General features: G+C 42.0%; 1 protein-coding gene across 1 annotated transcript; it reads left to right on the top strand.

Moving 5' to 3' along the window:
• Positions 1 to 1,633: 1,633 nt before the first annotated feature.
• On the top strand, positions 1,634 to 17,584 carry LOC142195964 (high affinity choline transporter 1-like). Its single transcript, XM_075266099.1, has 8 exons — positions 1,634 to 1,985; positions 4,811 to 4,924; positions 7,728 to 7,883; positions 8,589 to 8,737; positions 11,769 to 11,912; positions 12,896 to 13,049; positions 13,627 to 13,844; positions 16,811 to 17,584. Exons 1-8 carry the CDS (start codon positions 1,808 to 1,810, stop codon positions 17,309 to 17,311), a joined length of 1,614 nt encoding a protein of 537 aa, XP_075122200.1. The 5' UTR covers positions 1,634 to 1,807; the 3' UTR covers positions 17,312 to 17,584.
• The last annotated feature ends 1,871 nt before the right edge of the window (positions 17,585 to 19,455 follow it).

The following is a 19,455-nucleotide window of genomic DNA, read 5'->3' as shown; positions in this document are numbered from 1 at the left end:
AGACAAAGCAGTACCAAATCGTAATCCGAAAGAGTAGCCACAAGCCAAAGGTCAGAGGTCAGCAAATACAATACAATAGCAAGAGAACAGCTTAGAAAGGACAGAGTCTCAATAGCTAGCCAACCTGTGTGGGCAGATGACCTGTTTATAGGAAGTCCAGAACCCACACCAGACTTGATTGGAAGATAGGCTGTCAACACCACAGGTAGGGCTAAGATAAACTATTAGAGGAGCAGATGGAACCAAGGAGAAGGAGATGGTTGTGGTGGAAAATCAATTACAGAGATGAGGGAATAGGACAGTATTCAAACAATAAAAGAAGAACCTAAAGCAAAGAACAATAACTGAACATGCCTTCTGTGCCGCAGCATGCGAGCGATGGGAGGCGCAGAAGCCTGAGCAGGCAGAGACGTTACAGCAACCTAGAAAAGGTCCAAGGGTGGTCACCAGGTGTGGATTTCAGAAACCAAATCTAGTAATCATGGCAGTAGTCAGGAATAACCAGAAAACAGGGAGAACTGCATATGCCAAACATGACTAAAGTGGAATTAGAGTGAGGAACACAGGAATAAAAGACCAGGCATGGCCTTCCAGGAACATATCGGGAACGGTACCATTGCCCTTAGTGAATTAGATAGGTGGAGCTCATCCAAAACATCTGAGTAGTCACAGAGCTCATTAAAATGTATGGGATAAGACAATGTTGCTATATCTACACATGCTGCTACAGTTTGTACGGCGATTGACCTGCATGGCTTGGTGTATTTAAACAATCCCCAGAGCTGAACTGTCTGGATACCGGTGATCTACGTAAGGGTCCTAGGTGTCAGACCTCCACAGATCTAACATTGATGGCCTATCCATCAACGTTATAAACCGAATAACCCCTTCAAACATTGCTTTGCTGGATTAGCAGGGTATGACATAACTATGGACACGCAACCACACTGGAGTTAAACAGAAATGAATAGGCCACCAGGATCAAATGGCATCCTGTTAGAAAGAGATAAGTAGCAGTGATTTCCATGAGACCGTGTCTCAGATTTTCTGAAGTGTCATGATCAAATTAATAACCTATTGGGGAAACACCATGAGATGGTGTCTGGGGTTGCATGGACCATTAATGGTGGGTGTTCATAGTATGCAAGCAGCCCAAACATCTGCTGTGGCACAAGGATAACCTCTCTACCTGCACGATTACTATTTTGCTTTATGTTACGGACGATCGCTGTACATGTGACTCTGGTTGCATACATAAATACATATATAGATACGTTTTAAGCCATAACATTATGTATCAAACATATAAAGGTACAATACAAACCTCTCCACCGTAAACTACATTTTTGCTACGTCTCCTGCCATGATGTGACTCTCAGATGCCCCCAAACCCAATCTCTACATTATTGTCTTAAAACGATTCTGGATATTGCGCAAAAAAGCAAAGTGAATGAAACTAAGCTGAAACAAAAAAAAGAGAGAAACATAAAGAGAACATACAAGATCCTTTCTTCTTCCTTCACATCTGAATGAAGCTCCTGGGCTTTCGGCCAAATACCTCCCCCCTACCAGTTGTTGGAGGGACTAGAAAAGTTTTTGTTTCTTTTTTTCTTTTCTTTTTTTTACACAAGTACAGGAGGTCTATGAGATGAGCTGACCCAGCACCACTGCAGCATATGGTGACCCGGTATATAGATCAGTCAAGCGTGGTGACCGTGGACAGTTCAAAGGATTTCATACCGTAGGGCCTAGGATGTTCGCCTCTGTCCATCTACTTTAAAACGTTGTGGGGACACTTGTTAGGAAGATGGCACTGAACGTTCCTGGTTTGATCGCTGTAATCATTTTCTACGCTATGACCCTAGTGACTGGTCTCTGGGCTGCCTGGAAAGCCAAGCGAAGCGAGAGGAACAAGAGGCAAACGGAGGTGGCCATCGTCGGTGGAAGGAACCTGAATATATTTGTTGGGTTATTCACAACTACAGGTGAGTCTATACCATTGCTAAACCTAATGGGACCTATAATACTGTAGGTAGAATAATAATAATTTATTATATTGAAACAAATAGATTTATTGACGCGGTAAATGGAATGTTCCAATGTTACCATTTCTACAACTTTTTGACCTCAAGAATTAAGGTAAATTGCTTTGTGTTACCTAAGACAAGTTTATATTACTCTACATATGGGATTGTGAAGTCAATGAGCCCATCAAGCTTGTTGGATACCTATATCCTTGGGGTAGGACGCCCCTTTAATTTATCTAGTAGTAGTTACTCTTTGTCAAACTTGTCAATTTTTATTATTTGGGAATTAAAGACAAGCGTCGTGGTTTCCATTTTCCGATTAATCCAAGTGGACACTGATGGACCCCTAACCATTGACTTATTTGGGATCTGTCTGGTTCTGCCATGTCGATGGACTAGTTTTTCCATCCGAAATATTAGAATTCTTGATGGAAAACCCAACAAAATGTCCAAACTTCAGTGTGTCTTATATATATATACATATAGTGACATAGTAGATGAGGTTGGATGAAGACATCAGTCCATCAAGTCCAACCTATAACCCTACAATCCCCTACAGTGTTGATCCAGGGGAAGGCAAAAAACCCCATGAGGCTCATGCCAATTGCCCCATTTCAGGGAATATGCAACCCTGTAATAAGCCAAGATCACTGTTTTATACTCTTATATACCTTGTATTTTGGAGGGTGCCATGGTTTCTTCTCTAGTCATCTATCCTAAAGTTGTCTAATGTATCCTTCATTTTACTTTATACCCTCAGGTTGAGTGCAGTTCCTTCTTTGTTTTCTACATTATTGTCACAGTTGTATTAATTAGTTTTAGAATCTCATCAATTAGGAATGTTCTCCCCCGAAATAGAAAATTAATCAGGAAGTTCAAGATCTTCTCGGTGAAGTGGAAAGGATTATGTGTGTGGGCTCTCTACATAGGAAATAATGAGGAAAAATATGTCTAAAGATAAATTAATTTGAAGGACTGATAGGTAAGTAGATAGATAGATAGATAGGAGATAGATAGATAGATAGATAGATAGATAGATAGATAGATAGATAGGAGATAGATAGATAGATAGATAGATAGATAGGAGATAGATAGATAGATAGATAGATAGGAGAGAGATAGATAGATAGATAGATAGATAGATAGGAGAGAGATAGATAGATAGATAGATAGATAGATAGATAGATAGGAGATAGATAGATAGATAGATAGATAGATAGGAGATAGATAGATAGATAGATAGATAGATAGGAGATAGATAGATAGATAGATAGATAGATAGGAGATAGATAGATAGATAGATAGATAGATAGGAGAGAGATAGATAGATAGATAGATAGATAGATAGATAGGAGATAGATAGATAGATAGATAGATAGATAGATAGGAGATAGATAGATAGTATGTATATAGATAGATAGATAGATAGATAGATAGATAGGAGATAGATAGATGATAGATAGATAGATAGATAGATAGATAGGCGATAGATAGATAGATAGATAGATGATAGATAGATAGATAGATAGATAGGAGATAGATAGATAGATAGATAGATAGATAGATAGGAGATAGATAGATAGATAGATAGATAGATAGGAGATAGATAGATAGATAGATAGATAGATAGATAGGAGCTAGATAGATAGATAGATAGATAGATAGGAGATAGATAGATAGATAGATAGATAGATAGATAGATAGGAGATAGATAGATAGATAGATAGATAGGAGATAGATAGATAGTATGTATATAGATAGATAGATAGATAGATAGATAGGAGATAGATAGATGATAGATAGATAGATAGATAGATAGATAGATAGATAGGCGATAGATAGATAGATAGATAGATAGATGATAGATAGATAGATAGATAGATAGATAGATGATAGATAGATAGATAGATAGATAGGAGATAGATAGATAGATAGATAGATAGATAGATAGATAGATAGATAGGAGATAGATAGATAGATAGATAGATAGATAGGAGATAGATAGATGATAGATAGATAGGAGATAGATGATAGATAGATAGATAGATAGATAGATAGATAGATAGATAGGAGATAGATAGATAGATAGATAGATAGATAGATAGATAGATAGATAGGAGATAGATAGATAGATAGATAGATAGATAGATCAATAGCTGATAGAAATAGATATTAGATAGATGAATCAGATATTCACCACAGTGGTTTTCTTAATGTAAAAGTTAATCCAAAGCACAAACGTGAAGACTAATCGTTTTCAGTTTAGAATTTCTTCATTTTTTCCCCACCACAAAGTACATGGAACTGCTACTAAAGCTCAGTTCACATCAGTGCTATTTTGTCCGTTGTTCTAATTTGTCATAGGATCAGAACAATAACTGAAAATGTAAGAGAATGACGGATGCAGGCGGAGCTCTTCTCTTTCTTGTTTGTTTATTTTTTAGTCGGAGAGTTAGCTCACGTGTGCTGTTTATTTTCCATCTAAAACAATAATAATAAAGTCTGTAGAAAGTTTTCCTTATAGTGAAGGGAGGGATACAATGGTGGCTGCTCCGTCTGTCTCTGTCATTCTATTACTTCTTCAGTCCCTTGTTCTGATCCTATGAGACAAAACAACACTCGTGTGAACCAAGCCTAATATCCTATAACCCCAGAACACCCTGAGGTTACCCCCATATCACCATCTGCAGTTTATACTGATATTTAATGACATGATGTTTTATTCTCCGATAAGACGGTGACCCTCAGATTTTAACATCACGTATTCCTCTCTCTTTACATAGCGACATGGGTCGGAGGCGCCTATATCAACGGCACAGCAGAAATAGTCTACCTACCTACTAAAGGACTTGCATGGGTTCATGCACCATTAGGATTTGCAGCGACATTCATCATTGGTGAGTGGATGGTCTTTTGTCCACAGGGGGGACAGAAACCCTTATCTCAGATACTGCTGATGGTTAGACAAGCTCCTTTCACACAGTTATAATGACGTAGTGCAGCCCCCTTGTCTATATACATGTACTATCTCTCCCTATAGTCGTCTCTCAGTCTCATGATGTTTCAGTATAGAATAACATGAGCTGCTAGAGTCAGTGCCATCTCTGCCTGCTGACTGCACAGTGTGATTAGGCTCCATTCTATACTCTCTTAAAGAGAAATGTTCATGTCTTTGAAGATTGGCGGTATTATATACTGCTAGAAAGCTGACAGTGTGCTGAATTCAGTGCAATATCAGCTATTCTGGTAGGTGCCCAGGTGCAGGAGATATTAATGCCGTTACTTTTGGCACTCATTTTTTCCTTATTGCTGGATTGTGAGGAACATCCTCCCTGACTGTAGTCTTCCATAGCCTTGTACAATGACGCCGAGCAGTAAGGCCCGCCCTTCTTACAGTGGAGATATGGGGGCCGAAACTAATAGCACCAACATCTCCGGCACCTGTGCTCATATTGGAAAAGCTGAAGTCAGCGCACGGTCAACTCTCTAGTGGTATATAATACCTCCGTTCTGCAAGGACATGAAAGCTCTTTTTTACGAGACTAGAGGGGAGGATAATCACACTGTACTGTCAGCAGGCAGAGATGGCACGGACTCTAGCTGTCCATGATATTCTGTACTGAAACATCATGGGACTGAGAGAAAAGCACATAAATAGAGAAAGCAAAGAGAAGCTAAACATCAAGAGGGAGTCTTATTAGAATGATATAGAAGGCTGCACTGTAGCACAGTATACAGAAACGTAATATATGACGTGTCATATACAGTCAGGTGGGGCGGGGGGCAGGTAAGACTATGGAGTTGTTCACGATGAACTGGCTTTAAAAAATGATGATAATTGAAGAGTTAATGTCAGTGATAGAAAGAACAAGTTGTGCTGATATAGTCAGCGATCGTGCTGTGAGTCTGGAGTGAGACATCGGCTTTAACGTCACATGTTTACTAGGCTTAAAGGGAACCTGCCAGCTGGAGTGAGGCCCAAATCTGTGATATGTATGTACAAAAAGATTGGAAAAGAATATTAAAAAAAGTGTCAAATCTGCTCCATTACGCCAAGTTACAATGTCAGACACAGCCTGCGCCCGGTCCTGGGGAGTAGAGTAGAAGGCAGTCATGATGTTCAATCCTGTAAAACTGGTTTAATATGAAATATTGCATTCGCATTACTTTGTATAAAGCTGTGCGGTAAGAACGCTTCCAGACATCGAAGGGTTAATAGTTTATTTTTGCCGATTAACAAAATGAAGCGAATGAAGAAAAGAGAAATGTAAATCTCATCAATATTTGGTGTGACTTTTGCCTTTGGGAGGAGGAGTCCCGGAAGTGATGATATGGCCTCCATAGATATAGCCCTGATTGCAACATCATCCAGTCTGTCTGGGATGACATGAAGAGACAGAAGGATTGGAGCAAGCAACATCCACATCTGTATTATCGGGCAAAGGCGCTTCATTTGATGAGACAGTGTAGCTATGTAGGCAAAAAAGGGTCAAGAGATCAATAATCATGTCCTGGAGGACCACTTTAAGAATCATATTGGGGTGTCCCAACTCTTTCCCAATAGCAGATGTCGGGGACAGAAATTATATATAATCCCACCGGAGACAAGTCTCTGCCACCAATGGTCCTGGTCTTCTATTAAAGGGATTCTACTATTAAAAATCTTTTTTCTGTGGATAAGACGTCGGAATAGTCTTTAGAAAGGTTATTCGTCTCTTACCTTTAGCTGTGATCTCCGCCGCGCCGTTCCTTAGTAATACCGGTTTTTACCGGTATGTAAATTAGTTCTCTGGCAGCGATGGGGGCGGCCCCCAGCACTGAAAATGCGATGAGGGCGTCCCCACAGCTGCCTGAGAACAGGATCCTGCGCCGCCTCTATCTTCTGCTGGATCCTCCCCTTCTTTCTTCGTCTTTCTTCTGACGCCTGTGCAGTTGGCTCTGCCACTGAGACACTAGTAGAGCCGACTGCGCATGCGCGCAATTGTGGCCTCGGAACTATGGCCACGCATGCGCAGTCGGCTCTACTAGTGTCAGAGCCGACAGAGGTGAAGCCACCGAAGAAAGGCGAAGAAAGAAGGGGAGGATCCAGCAGAAGATAGAGGCGGCGCAGGATCCTGTTCTCAGGCAGCTGTGGGGACGCCCTCATCGCATTTTCAGCGCTGGGGCCCGCCCTCATCGCTGCCAGAGAACTAATTTACATACCGGTAAAAACTGGTATTACTAAGGAACGGCGCGGCGGAGATCACAGCTAAAGGTAAGAGACGAATAGCCTTTCTAAAGACTATTCCGACGTCTTATCCACAGAAAAAAGATTTTTAATGGTAGAATTCCTTTAATGATTTGGGGCACTAAACCACCCACAGGTTCTTATAGACCGAGGAATTAATGTCTTATATACCCCTTCTATAACCCAATCTATGGCTGCATTAGAAATAAAAAAACCTTTCTATTCACCTAGACATGAGCCTTATGAGTCTCATCGGACCCATCTCTGGTGCTCCCGGGCGCCTGTCCTGTTCTTCAGTGGATATGAGGTCTGGCGGATGCGCACTGAAACCCCCTACAATTATAGGAATTATCATAACCAATATCCAGTATGATAGACCATAAATATCTGATCGATGTGGGAGATAGATGTAGGGACATCCGGACACCTCTATATAGTTATCTGTTAACCCTTTGTATTTCTGTACCTTTCAGGTGCCCTTTTCTTTGTTAAGCCAATGAGGTCTAAAAATTACGTGACCATGATGGATCCTCTGCAGGAAACCTTTGGCGATAAAATGGGGAGTATTCTGTTTATCCCACCGTTACTGGGAGACATTTTTTGGTTTGCATCAATTCTGGCCTCTCTGGGTGAGTTCTATGTCAATACCGCTGTCAAACAATATGTCTATAGAGGCAGGATTGAAGCCATCTTGGTCACCATCTATCCATTAGTGGTCAGGTCAGAATCATCTAAACCAGAATTTTGAGGATATTTCACAACTCTTTTAAGTGGAACCAATGTCAGACTGGTCCACCATAGGCCTACAAGACCTTCTGGTGGGCCCAAGCTCTAAAACAATAATGATCCAGTAGAAGACACACAAATTTGAAGTCTATTTCTTAAGAGTTGTTGGAGACTGGGTCCCAGAATCATTATATCTCGTGGGCCTAAGGAGTCTCAGTCCGACAGTGATTGAACCGGAGGCATAACTAGAATCTCCTTGGTTCAATCCCTATCTACCATGTTCCAATACCGGTGCCTTCCTGTAATAGGGGAACATTTAGGCCCCCATAAGCACAGGGCCCAGTCTGAAGTTTGGGAGCAGAATGGATTAGTTGTGACACATCTTCAAGATTTCTAGATAATTCTATTCAAGATTTCAAGATTCATCTTCAAGATTTCTAGGTAATTCTAGTTGATTTGGATTTACCACCATTATTTTTTTACCCACTTCCCCCACCTATCATGTGCAATTTATTAAACCAGTGTCTTAGTATATAACATTTTGCATTTTATGCCAGGGCATACGGTGTCACGGTGATGTATCTCAACAGCCCTGTCTTCTTCTTCAGGAGCCACGGTCAGGGTTATCCTGGATGTGAAAGGATACTTATCCATTATAATCTCGGCTTGCACAGTCATTCTATATACTTTGCTTGGTGGCCTCTATTCCGTCGCCTATACAGATGTCATCCAGCTGCTCTTTATGCTAGTCAGTCTGGTGAGTGATATGTGAGAATAATTTAAAGGGATGTTGTAGAGCTTTAAGGAAACCAATTAAAAATGGAGTGGGGGGGGGGATTTAGTAATGTTATTTATAAATTATATTATAATTTACAGAACATTTATGTTTCAGTTGAAATTTTTTGGCAAGACGGGTCTATGCCTCATATGGATATCATCATACTTACTGATTAGGGTTTCAGAATCAATTTTAAAATCTGATTTCCGATCATTTTCCAGTCAATCCCGATCGTAAAATTTGCTTGATCACCGATCGGGATCTGATCTTTCCTGATAGTGATCACTCAACCCTAGTCAATGCTTCTCTAGGGGAAAAGTCACTTTTGGGGTTGAGCCGATCTTGAGATTTCAAAATCCGATTTCTGATCATTTTCCAGCCGATCCCGATCGTAAAATTTGCTCGATCGACGATCGGGATCTGATCTTTTCCGATCTCGATCGTTCAACCCTTTTACTGACATAGAATACACAGTGTGCTCGCTGCCATATATTGATATGTACAGGGTCAGCATTAGTGACATGTCAATTGGAGGTCAACCTTCTAAAATTATTGAGTATCTAGCAGGTTGGACCTCCAGTTGGTGGAAAGGCACCTTGTATACATGGACACTTGGGTGGACCAGGATCATCTCCTGTGGTTCTGGACATTATTTGAGGCTTCTACCTCATTTTCCTGCCATGGATGTCAATTCTGTGAAAACATCTCAAAGATAATGTCCACCTAAAGTCTAACATTGTCCCCGTCTTATACAGTGAGGCCATTATGTTCTTGTAGTGGTCATTTTTTTTCAAGATTAACAATAATGGTGCCACTTTTGTATTTGCTTCTTGGAAACCACTAATCTATGTGGACAATATTCTAACGTAAGACATTGTAATTTGGGGGCCCACTGTATCTATAGTATGGTCTACCGGCTCCATCATCTTTTGACTTTGGCTTCATCCAGCACCTCTCTTATGTAGACTGTTGTCTAACTCTCGTACTTTCCAACCCTCCCGTAACAACTGAGAGGTTCCAGAAAAAGGAGATAGCGCCAGGAATCCTGTAAAATTTGGCAAATCTCCCAGGTTCTGCAGAAGGTTCTGTACACTTCCTGGAAAGCCACACAATAGGAACTTTATCCTAAGAATTGCACGTCAAAGGACTAGTGTCCAGTGGAGTTGGCATTTGTACTCTCCAGGCTGATTCGGTTGCAGTTTGCAACCAGCTATTTTCTTCTACTAGGGAGGTGCAATTGGTTTCCAAGGGGCTCCTGGGCCCCTATAATATTGGTGTCTTATATGACCTTTGAGCCCCATGAGGCACCAGATCCCAGGAGTAACTGCACCCTTTAGAATTACACCTCTGTCCTTCAGGACGTTTCCAGGCAAATGAGATGGATGACTTTTCCTTAGGATAGGCCATCAATATCACATGGGCAGAGGTCTGATAACTGGGACTCTCACCAGTTAACTGTCCTCAGGAGATGCTATACAGAGTCATAAGCAGATAGCCATGTTCTCTGTGTAGTGGCCATACTGAGGTCCTACAGAGTCATAAGCAGATAGCCATGTTCTCTGTGTAGTGGCCATACTGAGGTCCTACAGAGTCGTAAGCAGATAGTCCTGTTCTCTAGGTAGTGGCCATGCTAGGATCCTACAGATCAGCACCCTTTAACTCGCATAGAAACCGAACTGCAGTATCTCAACATGGCCACTACATGGAGAAGAGGACTATCTTTTTACAGCTCTGTTCTCCATAAAAGAGCTTAAAACAGCTGATCAGCAAAGGTTCCGGGTGTTGCAACGTGACCTATCCTAAAAGTATATAATTTGCTTGGAAAACCCCTTTAAGAGAAATACTTAGCTTATGCTAGCACCTCCAACCTGGTCAGAAAATTGGACACAGCCTGTAAGTAGTTGTACCAACCAAAAGATAGGGTATGGTTGTTTAATCCATAAAATGGGCACACCCCCCACCCTGCCACCCTCCCATACCAGGCCTGACTACCCTTCCTGTTAGGGACCATGGGAAGAATATGCAAATCTGTCTTCCATGATGTAATTAGGAAGTCAGGTGCCTCAGTGTTGCAAACCAATAGAGGGCGCTCACTGGAATATGCAAGCCTGTCTTCCCTGATGTAAATAGGAAGACAGAATCTCAGTGATATGGCCCAGTAGAGGCTGCTCCCTTTAACATCATGCTCGACCTTCCAAGAGGCCTTTGTTTTGCAATGATGCTGGGATTATTACCAGGTATAGTCTCTCAACCGAGTACGGCCATTTCGATGTTATTGCATCTCGTCAGCCCGGTGTAGAGAAGGCTAATCTGGTAGAGGTGAGAGGCTTAGACAGGGTTAGGGGGATATTGTCACTCCTTGGGGAGAGACCACCATTTAGGTGTGTGGAGACTTATTAAGCCTTTAGCACTCCACTGTGCAAGGGACCATGGGAAGAATATGCAAATCTGTCTTCCATGATGTAATTAGGAAGTCCTCGGTTGAGAGACTATACCTGGTAGTAATCCAAGCATCATTGCAAAACAAAGGCCTCTTGGAGCTTCTCGTCGAGCATGATGTTAAAGGGAGCGCCCTCTATTGGGCCATATCACTGAGATTCTGTCTTTCCATTTACATCAGGGAAGACAGGCTTGCATATTCCAGTGAGCGCCCTCTATTGGTTTGCAACACTGAGGCACCTGACTTCCTAATTACATCATGGAAGACAGATTTGCATATTCTTCCCATGGTCCCTTGCACAGTGGAGTGCTCATGGCTTAATAAGACTCCACACACCTAAATGGTGGTTCTCTCCCTATGGAGTGACGATATCCCCCTACCATTCCTATTGGCACGTTTGCAAATTGGCCACCATTATAATACTGCTTAGAGGCCATTTTTTATGTTTTAGGTGTAAATGGTTTTTTGAGAGACCTTGGGGAAATACTAGACAGATCGATGTTCCTTATTGTTTTTAACTTTTCTTACATATTAAACAAATACTAATCATTTGTCTTATTTCAAACGTAGTGGATTTGTGTACCATTTGCTCTTCTAAATTCTGCATCTGAAAACATTGCTTACACAGCAGTGAATGCACTCTACCAAGGGCCCTGGATTGGTAATATACAACCAAAGTACATTGCAAGATGGTTGGATGATTTGGCTTTTCTGGTAAGTCCATTTGTTATTGTGTAGCGCCCGCTCCGCCCCATGTGGATTTTATTTGCCTTTTTTAAAATCACTTATATGTTCAACAGATTTCTATCAATATAGCATTGAGTTTAATAGCAGATACATAAATCAGGGATTAGTGAGCTCCCCCTAGTGGTGACTACAGGCAGCCAAAATGTTATAATTTAAAATAGACCCCAGATTATAAACAACTGTCCACAAATACAAGCTAAGATAATATACTTTGTGTTATACCTTATTACAGAAATGTCTCCTCTCTTACCAGGCTCCTTGAATAGCCCCCTTTCCCCCTGTACTGATCACCCACTTTGAATTTACATAGCTTTCCAGCTTCATTGTGAGATCAGGTCACAGTTGCCCATAGAAGTCTAAGGAGAGGAGAGGACAAGAGATAAGCTGTACAGTGCAAAAGAAAAATAGACACACACACCTAGACACTGCTCAAGCAAGTTACACTGCTTGGTAGGGCAGTATAATGTCTTCCATGAATTTACATAGCTTTCCAGCTTCATTGTGAGATCAGGTCACAGTTGCCGATAGAAGTCTATGGAGAGGACAAGAGATAAGCTATACAGTGGGAAAGAAAAATAGACACACACACCTAGACACTGCTCAAGCAAGTTACACTGCTTGGTAGGGCAGTATAATGTCTTCCATGAATTTACATAGTTTTCCAGCTTCACTGAGAAATCAGGTTACAGTTGCCCATAGAAGTCTATGGAGAGGAGAGAAAAGATGTAGAATGGAAGAGAAAGACAAAGAGACACTGCTAAAGCAAGCTACACTGCCCAGTATGGCTGTATAATGTCCTCCATGCTGCTGCCTCTGAAGGATTCCCATAGATTGGAGAGTGGGTTCTCCTCCTGTCTGTCTGTGCTGATCCCGATCCCCCCTCTTCTTCCCCTCTCCATAGTGTTACCTTTGTATGATTATCTCTAGATTATTAGTACTTTATATTTTAGAGTCTCGGAGGCATTGCCTGGCAGACTTACTTTCAGAGAGTCCTTGCTGCATCATCTTCCAAGCAAGCCATGGTGACTTCTTATCTCTCAGGGGTGCTCTGTGCCATTATGGGTATTCCATCTATTCTTATTGGGGCTGTTGCTGCTTCTACTGGTAAGTACATGGCTAGTAGATAGTAAAAAATAACCGGAATACTGTGGAAATACAAACCATGTAATCAGTGCTTAAATCGGGGGAACTCTGGAACAATGGCTCCCTGCCTTCCCAAAGACACAGCTTACGCGTTTTGGGGACTTACTCCCCTTACTCAGAGTATAATAATTGGAAATCCTGAGGAGGATACAAACATAATAAACACTGTTACTTACCTCTCCCTGGCTCTGGTGCACTTCCCACAGATGTCAGCCATCTTCAATGATGTACGAGATGAGCAGGGTCTTGCGTTGCAATGCATGGTGACCCTAACCTATCTATCTGGTGCTAATATGTTGGGTTCCGGTGACAGACTCCCTTTCGGGAGCACCACTTTGCTAGAGAGCTGCTGAAAAGTCAATGGCCAGGATCCGACATAGGTTGGACTTCACCATCAGAATAGTAAAGAATATCCTAGTGCTATGCTATAATGTTTTAATATGAAGCTATCCCTTTAAATCTGACAAATAGATTGATACCACTGCAGTGCCTCATAATATGTGATATATCCATCTGCCACTGGCGCTATTTCTTTCAGATTGGAACCAGACTAGCTATGGCTTGCCAACACCATATGAGAGAGATGAAGCAAATATGATTCTTCCGCTGGTTCTCCAGTACCTATGTCCAACCTTTGTGTCAGTGGCTGGGCTGGGAGCCATCGCTGCGGCTGTGATGTCCTCTGCGGACTCTTCGCTTCTGTCGGCCAGCTCGATGTTTGCCTACAATATCTACAAGAAGATGCTCAGAAAAACAGTGAGTCGCAACAAAATTGTCAGATAGAATATGTCACAAATCAGTCTATAAACACGTGTGTAATATTCCTAAATTATTTTTTTTAGATAGTCTCTTATCAATGGGTTTGTTAGATGATGGGCAGAGGTGTACGTAACATAGAGGCAGGGTAGACCGGTGCTACAGGGCCCATGATGGTAGGGGTGCTGCCTATTGTAGCGTCTACCACTACACTAACTGTCTAAACCGAACCCTCTAACCATAAACCTGACCTTCCAACCCTGACCCTACCCCTACCCTAACCATCTAACCCTGGTCTTAACACACTAACCCTAAGACATACCTACCATAGTGGCAGGTAGACCGCTATTGTAGAGGTACTGCCCACTATAGCATCTACCAGCAGCTAGCCCTAACCCTCAAACCCAAAACTAACCCTCTAAACCTAATCTTCTAACCAAAACCCTGGCCCTACCCTTATCGTCTAAACCTGGCCCTAACCCCCTAACCCCCTAACCCTAAGACATACCTACCATAAAGGCAGGCAGACCGCTGCTACAGGGCCCATCATGGTAGGGGTGCTGCCAACTGTAGCATCTACCTGTAGCTAACCGTAACCCTCAAACCCTAAACCTAACCCTCTAACCATAACCCTGACCCTTCAACCCTGGCCCTACCCTGACCCCAAGGGCAGACAGCTGCTACAGGTCCCATCATTGGTAGGTTGCTGCCCATTGTAGCATCTACCTGCAGCTATCCCTAACCCTAATACTAACCCCCTAATCCAAACCTTCTTACTCTACTCCTAGCCCAAACCCTAACACCTGACTCCTACATTGGATAGGGTAGATGTGCGCTCCCCTATTGGAAACTCAAACTGCACGAAACACATACAACCAAATAATATATATAAGCTCCATGTAGATATAGTCCCTGGTCAGCACCATACACTGAGATGAAGGAACCCGATTGGAATGAACTGGACTCAACCCATCTCAAAAATTTGGGGGGTTGCAGGGGCAACATGGTGGTTCAGTGGTTAGCACTGCAGCCTTGCAGTGCTGGAGTCCTGGGTTCGAGTTTGTATGTTCTCCCTGTGTTTGCATGGATTTCCTCCCATTCTACAAAGACATACTGATAGCAAAAAATAATGTACATTGTGATCCCTATTCCCTATATGGGGCTCCCAATCTACATTTAAAAAAAAATATATATTGGGGTTTGCCACTTGCAAATCACTGTTACCTTCTCTTCGAATCCCAGAGTACATTGAGCAGAGTGTCCTCTTCAATTGTCTTCCAGCCTCTTCTGGCCTTCTGGAGGACTTCTGAAGTCTGTGATTTACTTACATAGAGCGCACTTACCTTACGATGCTTGCGTTAAAGCAATGGGATGTGGCCTTGCTCACCGTGACCACTGAGACCCAATTACAAGTCTCAATGGTCCTACAAGGCCTGTGATGTCATCCAGGAGGCTGGGAGACAACTGAAGAAGAACAAGAGGGAGCACCGGACACCACAAAGACCCCTGGGACTCCACATGTACTCTGGGGTCTGAAAAATAACAATAGCACATGCATCTTGCAAATATTCTCTGTCTCTCCATCTCTACACATGCTCCATGAGCTCGACTTCTTCTCAGACCAGTGACGTCCATTGGCCACATGGTCATGCTGCAGCTCTGTCTTATTCAATGTCCTTATTGTGATGGGAGCTTGACGATGTGCCATATATGCCCCTTTTTGTGACAGGAATGGCACTTAGCATGCCCATATTGCGTAGAGAATAGGGTTGAGCCGATCTTGACTTTTCAGGATCGATTTTAAAATCCGATTTCTGATCAATTTTCATTCGAACCCGATCTCGATCCCAATTCCGATCCCAATGCAAGTCAATGGGATTTTTTTTATTAATCGGAGATTGGATTTTAAAAGCAATCCTATTCACTATACAGCATGGAATTGTTAGAATCCACGCTGTGTAGTGAATCACTAATTAGCCAGAGGATTTTTTTTTTAATCCTCTGGCTACTTAGTCTCCCCTGGTGTCCACTTACCTCCAGAGATGGCTGGCCTGGTGCCCGGTGCCTGCTTCTTTGCCTCACTGCCGCTGCACGCTGCTCTTCTCCCTTCGCTGCCCCCTCCCTGCCAGGTTAGGAGAGTGTGGGCGGGTACTAGAAGGGGAGACGTCATGTTTCCCCGCCCTGTACCCGCCCACACTCTCCTAAGCCACAAGCCCCACCTACCTAGCACTTTAAACACTAACCTGGGAGGCGGGGCAGCGAGGCAAGAAGAAGGAGGGCACCGGAGCAGCCATCTCTAGAGGTAAGTAGCTGCTAGATATGTTAGTTTAGCCTCCCATTCGAATAGCCGGTGCACAGGGGGTTAAGGCTGTGTGCCGGCTGCTTCCATTCATTCCTATGGAACTGCAGCGGAGCCTTCACACTGAGTATACAGCGTATACTCAGTGTGAAGGCTAAGCAAAGCATTGTGGGAAAAGATCACCGATCTCAATCCCATATAAAAAGATCGTGTTCGGAATTCCGATGGCGATTATGAAATTTTCTCGATCGCCGATCGGAATCCGATCTTTTCTGAACACGATCGCTCAACCCTAATAGAGCATAATTAGAGAGTCTCAAAGGTCTTAGAGATTCTCCAGCTTTACCTGGAGTTTGGGGGAGGGGTGGGTCTCCCCTTATTTCAGGTGCCTTCCAAAAAATTTGGGACTTGTCTTTGTTTTAAACTTAATACCCTTTCTTTGTCCTTTGGACTAGTACTCTTACCCCTACAGGTACTCCACAGGTTCTCACCACCCAATAGTATAGAGGATGGGTCTATCCAAGCCTGGCCCTCTCTTTCTAAGTTCAGTCTGCCTCTTTGGTACATATGCCGTGGTCAGGGTGGGCTCACTAAATTTTTCATGGACATGACAATACAAAGTACTTTGGAACTCTATTGGAGATACAAGGGTTTATTTCTTTTGCAGGCCTCGGAAAGAGAAGTCTTATGGGTGATGCGCCTCTCCATGGTCTTGCTTGGCTCGGCAGGCACAGGATTGGCCTTCCTCTCCAATTCTGTATACGACCTTTGGTTCCTGAGCGGGGAACTTGTCTATGCTGTGCTCTTCCCACAACTTTGCTGCGCCCTCTTCATCCCCAGCACCAACGTTTATGGCTCGGCAACTGGATTTTTCTTAGGTTTTACTTTACGACTCCTTGGAGGAGAAAATTCCTTAAAAATTCCTCCAGCTCTTCACTACCCAGGATGCATCCTTGTCAACGACACCTACATCCAGTTATTTCCCTTTAAAACATTTACCATGCTGGTCAGTCTGATCACCATCATCGTCACTTCGTACCTGGCGCAGTTTCTATTCATGAAGAAGATTTTGCCGATTCGATGGGACGTGTGTAACGTCTTTCGAAAGGATCCATCTCGCCTCAGTGAACATGAACTAGACGAGCAGGTGGGATTGCAGACCACATGAGGCTCAGTGACATTTTTTCAGAGGACGTCCGTCCATATATTTTTCCAAAAATAATTTTATGCAATAATAATACTACAATGTAAATAAGTGCTATATGTGTTCTATAGGCCGCGTGGATGTAAAATGCTAATGCTACATATTGCTTTGCCTAAAATTATCATTCTAGGAACCATCATCCTATAGGTGGTGACCTCTACCCAAAACTAAAAGATGGAAGACAAAGATGTGCTTGTTGTGTGCACCATATCCTAAAAATCACTGGTGGTTCAGTGGCTGGTACTGGTGAGCTTGTGGTGAGCTCATGGAGCAAATCAGAAAATACCGAGCTGGAGTTACGAGTATTTTTACCTGTCCATGGGTTGTCTCTGGTGTTGCAGTTGAGTTGAGAACGAGCCCTTTTATTACATTTCTGGAGTGTCTCCCTATACGTTCTGAAGCCCTCAGCCAATCAGAGCTTGGGAATGAAGACGGTAGCACGATAACACAAGAATGACTTGTGGTCCCATTTCCTGGGACGTTCTTACAATGTAGCAATGGTTAGGATGTGGGAGAATAAAAAATGCCCAAAACAACCATGGTTTTGTCTTCCAACTACTAATGTCATATATAAATCTTCCAGTATGTAAAATGTGTTTGTTCCTTTATCAATTTTATAGAGTTAAAATTATTTTATCACTTTGGATTAAGCATGTTTTAAAATGATCTTTCCGACCCCTCTATGGCGATCCATCCATCTCTACATCACGATATGGCAGTGACCCCTCTATGGCGATCCATCCTTCTCTACGTCACGATATGGCAGTGACCCATGTATTATAGAACAAACTGAAGAGGCACCTTCAGTGAACTAGGATAACGCAGCTTTTGGACAGTCTCCATAAAGTTTTTGAACAGTCTCTATACAGTTTTTGGACAGTCTTAATAAAGTTTTTGGATAGCCGCCTTAATGTTTTTGGACAGTCTTAATACAATTTTTGGACAGTCTTAATAAAATTTTTGGACAGTCTCAATAAAGTTTTTGGACAATCTCTATATAATTTTTGGAAAGTCTCAATAACGTTTTTGAACAGTCTCTATACAATTTTTGAACAGTCTCCGTAAAGTTTTTGGATAGTCTCCATATTGTCTTTGAACAGTCTCCATAACGTCTTTGGACAGTCTCCATAAAGTTTTTGAACAGTCTCTATACAGTTTTTGGACAGTCTTAATAAAGTTTTTGGATAGTCGTCTTAATGTTTTTGGACAGTCTCTATACAATTTTTGGACAGTCTTAATAAAAAATTTTGACAGTCTCCATAACAGTTTTGGACAGTCTCAATAAAGTTTTTGGACAGTCTCAATAAAGTTTTTGGACAATCTCTATATAATTTTTGGAAAGTCTCAATAAAGTTTTTGAACAGTCTCTATACAATTTTTGAACAGTCTCCGTAAAGTTTTTGGATAGTCTCCATATTGTTTTTGAACAGTCTCCATAAAGTTTTTGAACAGTCTCTATACAGTTTTTGGACAGTCTCCGTTAAGTTTTTGGATAGTCTCCATATTGTCTTTGAACAGTCTCCATAACGCCTTTGGACAGTCTCCATAAAGTTTTCGAACAGTCTCCATAACATTTCTGGCTACCACAACCATTGCACAAATGTTTTACTATGGAGGACAAAGCCAAGATCGCTTGCGACGATCAAGACAATGTCTATTTGATCAGCCGAAAAATATTATAGTCACATGATGTTTGTAACAACAAAATTTTTTACCAGGACTATTGCAAAACCAAAAATTTACCAATTGTAGTAAAATTGCACCATTAACATGACTTATGCCATACCTTTAACCTGTTTCTTACATCTAACTTTGCAACGTGGTTGATGTTTTTTTGCTCCAGGGATCAGAAATTGACTTGTCGCTGCTAGAGCCATTGTAGTGCCGGGAACTATGCCATGGAGCCATGTTGTCAAAAATCATGTTCAACATTTATTTCGGCAAATATTTGCATTGCATGCTGCTAAATACCACCATGGTCAACAAATTATTATATACTTTATGTCTTCCAATTTTTTTTCCAATTGTATGTATATAAAACCACCAAAATGTAATACCCCATACACTGATATCCTTACTTTGCTTGGCTCTACTGGCATCCCATTCTA

The sequence above is a fragment of the Leptodactylus fuscus genome, chromosome 2 (assembly GCF_031893055.1).
Source record: "Leptodactylus fuscus isolate aLepFus1 chromosome 2, aLepFus1.hap2, whole genome shotgun sequence".
Classification (NCBI taxonomy): Eukaryota; Metazoa; Chordata; class Amphibia; order Anura; family Leptodactylidae; genus Leptodactylus; species Leptodactylus fuscus.
The sequence above is the reverse complement of the archived record's forward strand: the minus strand, read 5'-3'. Positions and strand labels throughout refer to the sequence as shown.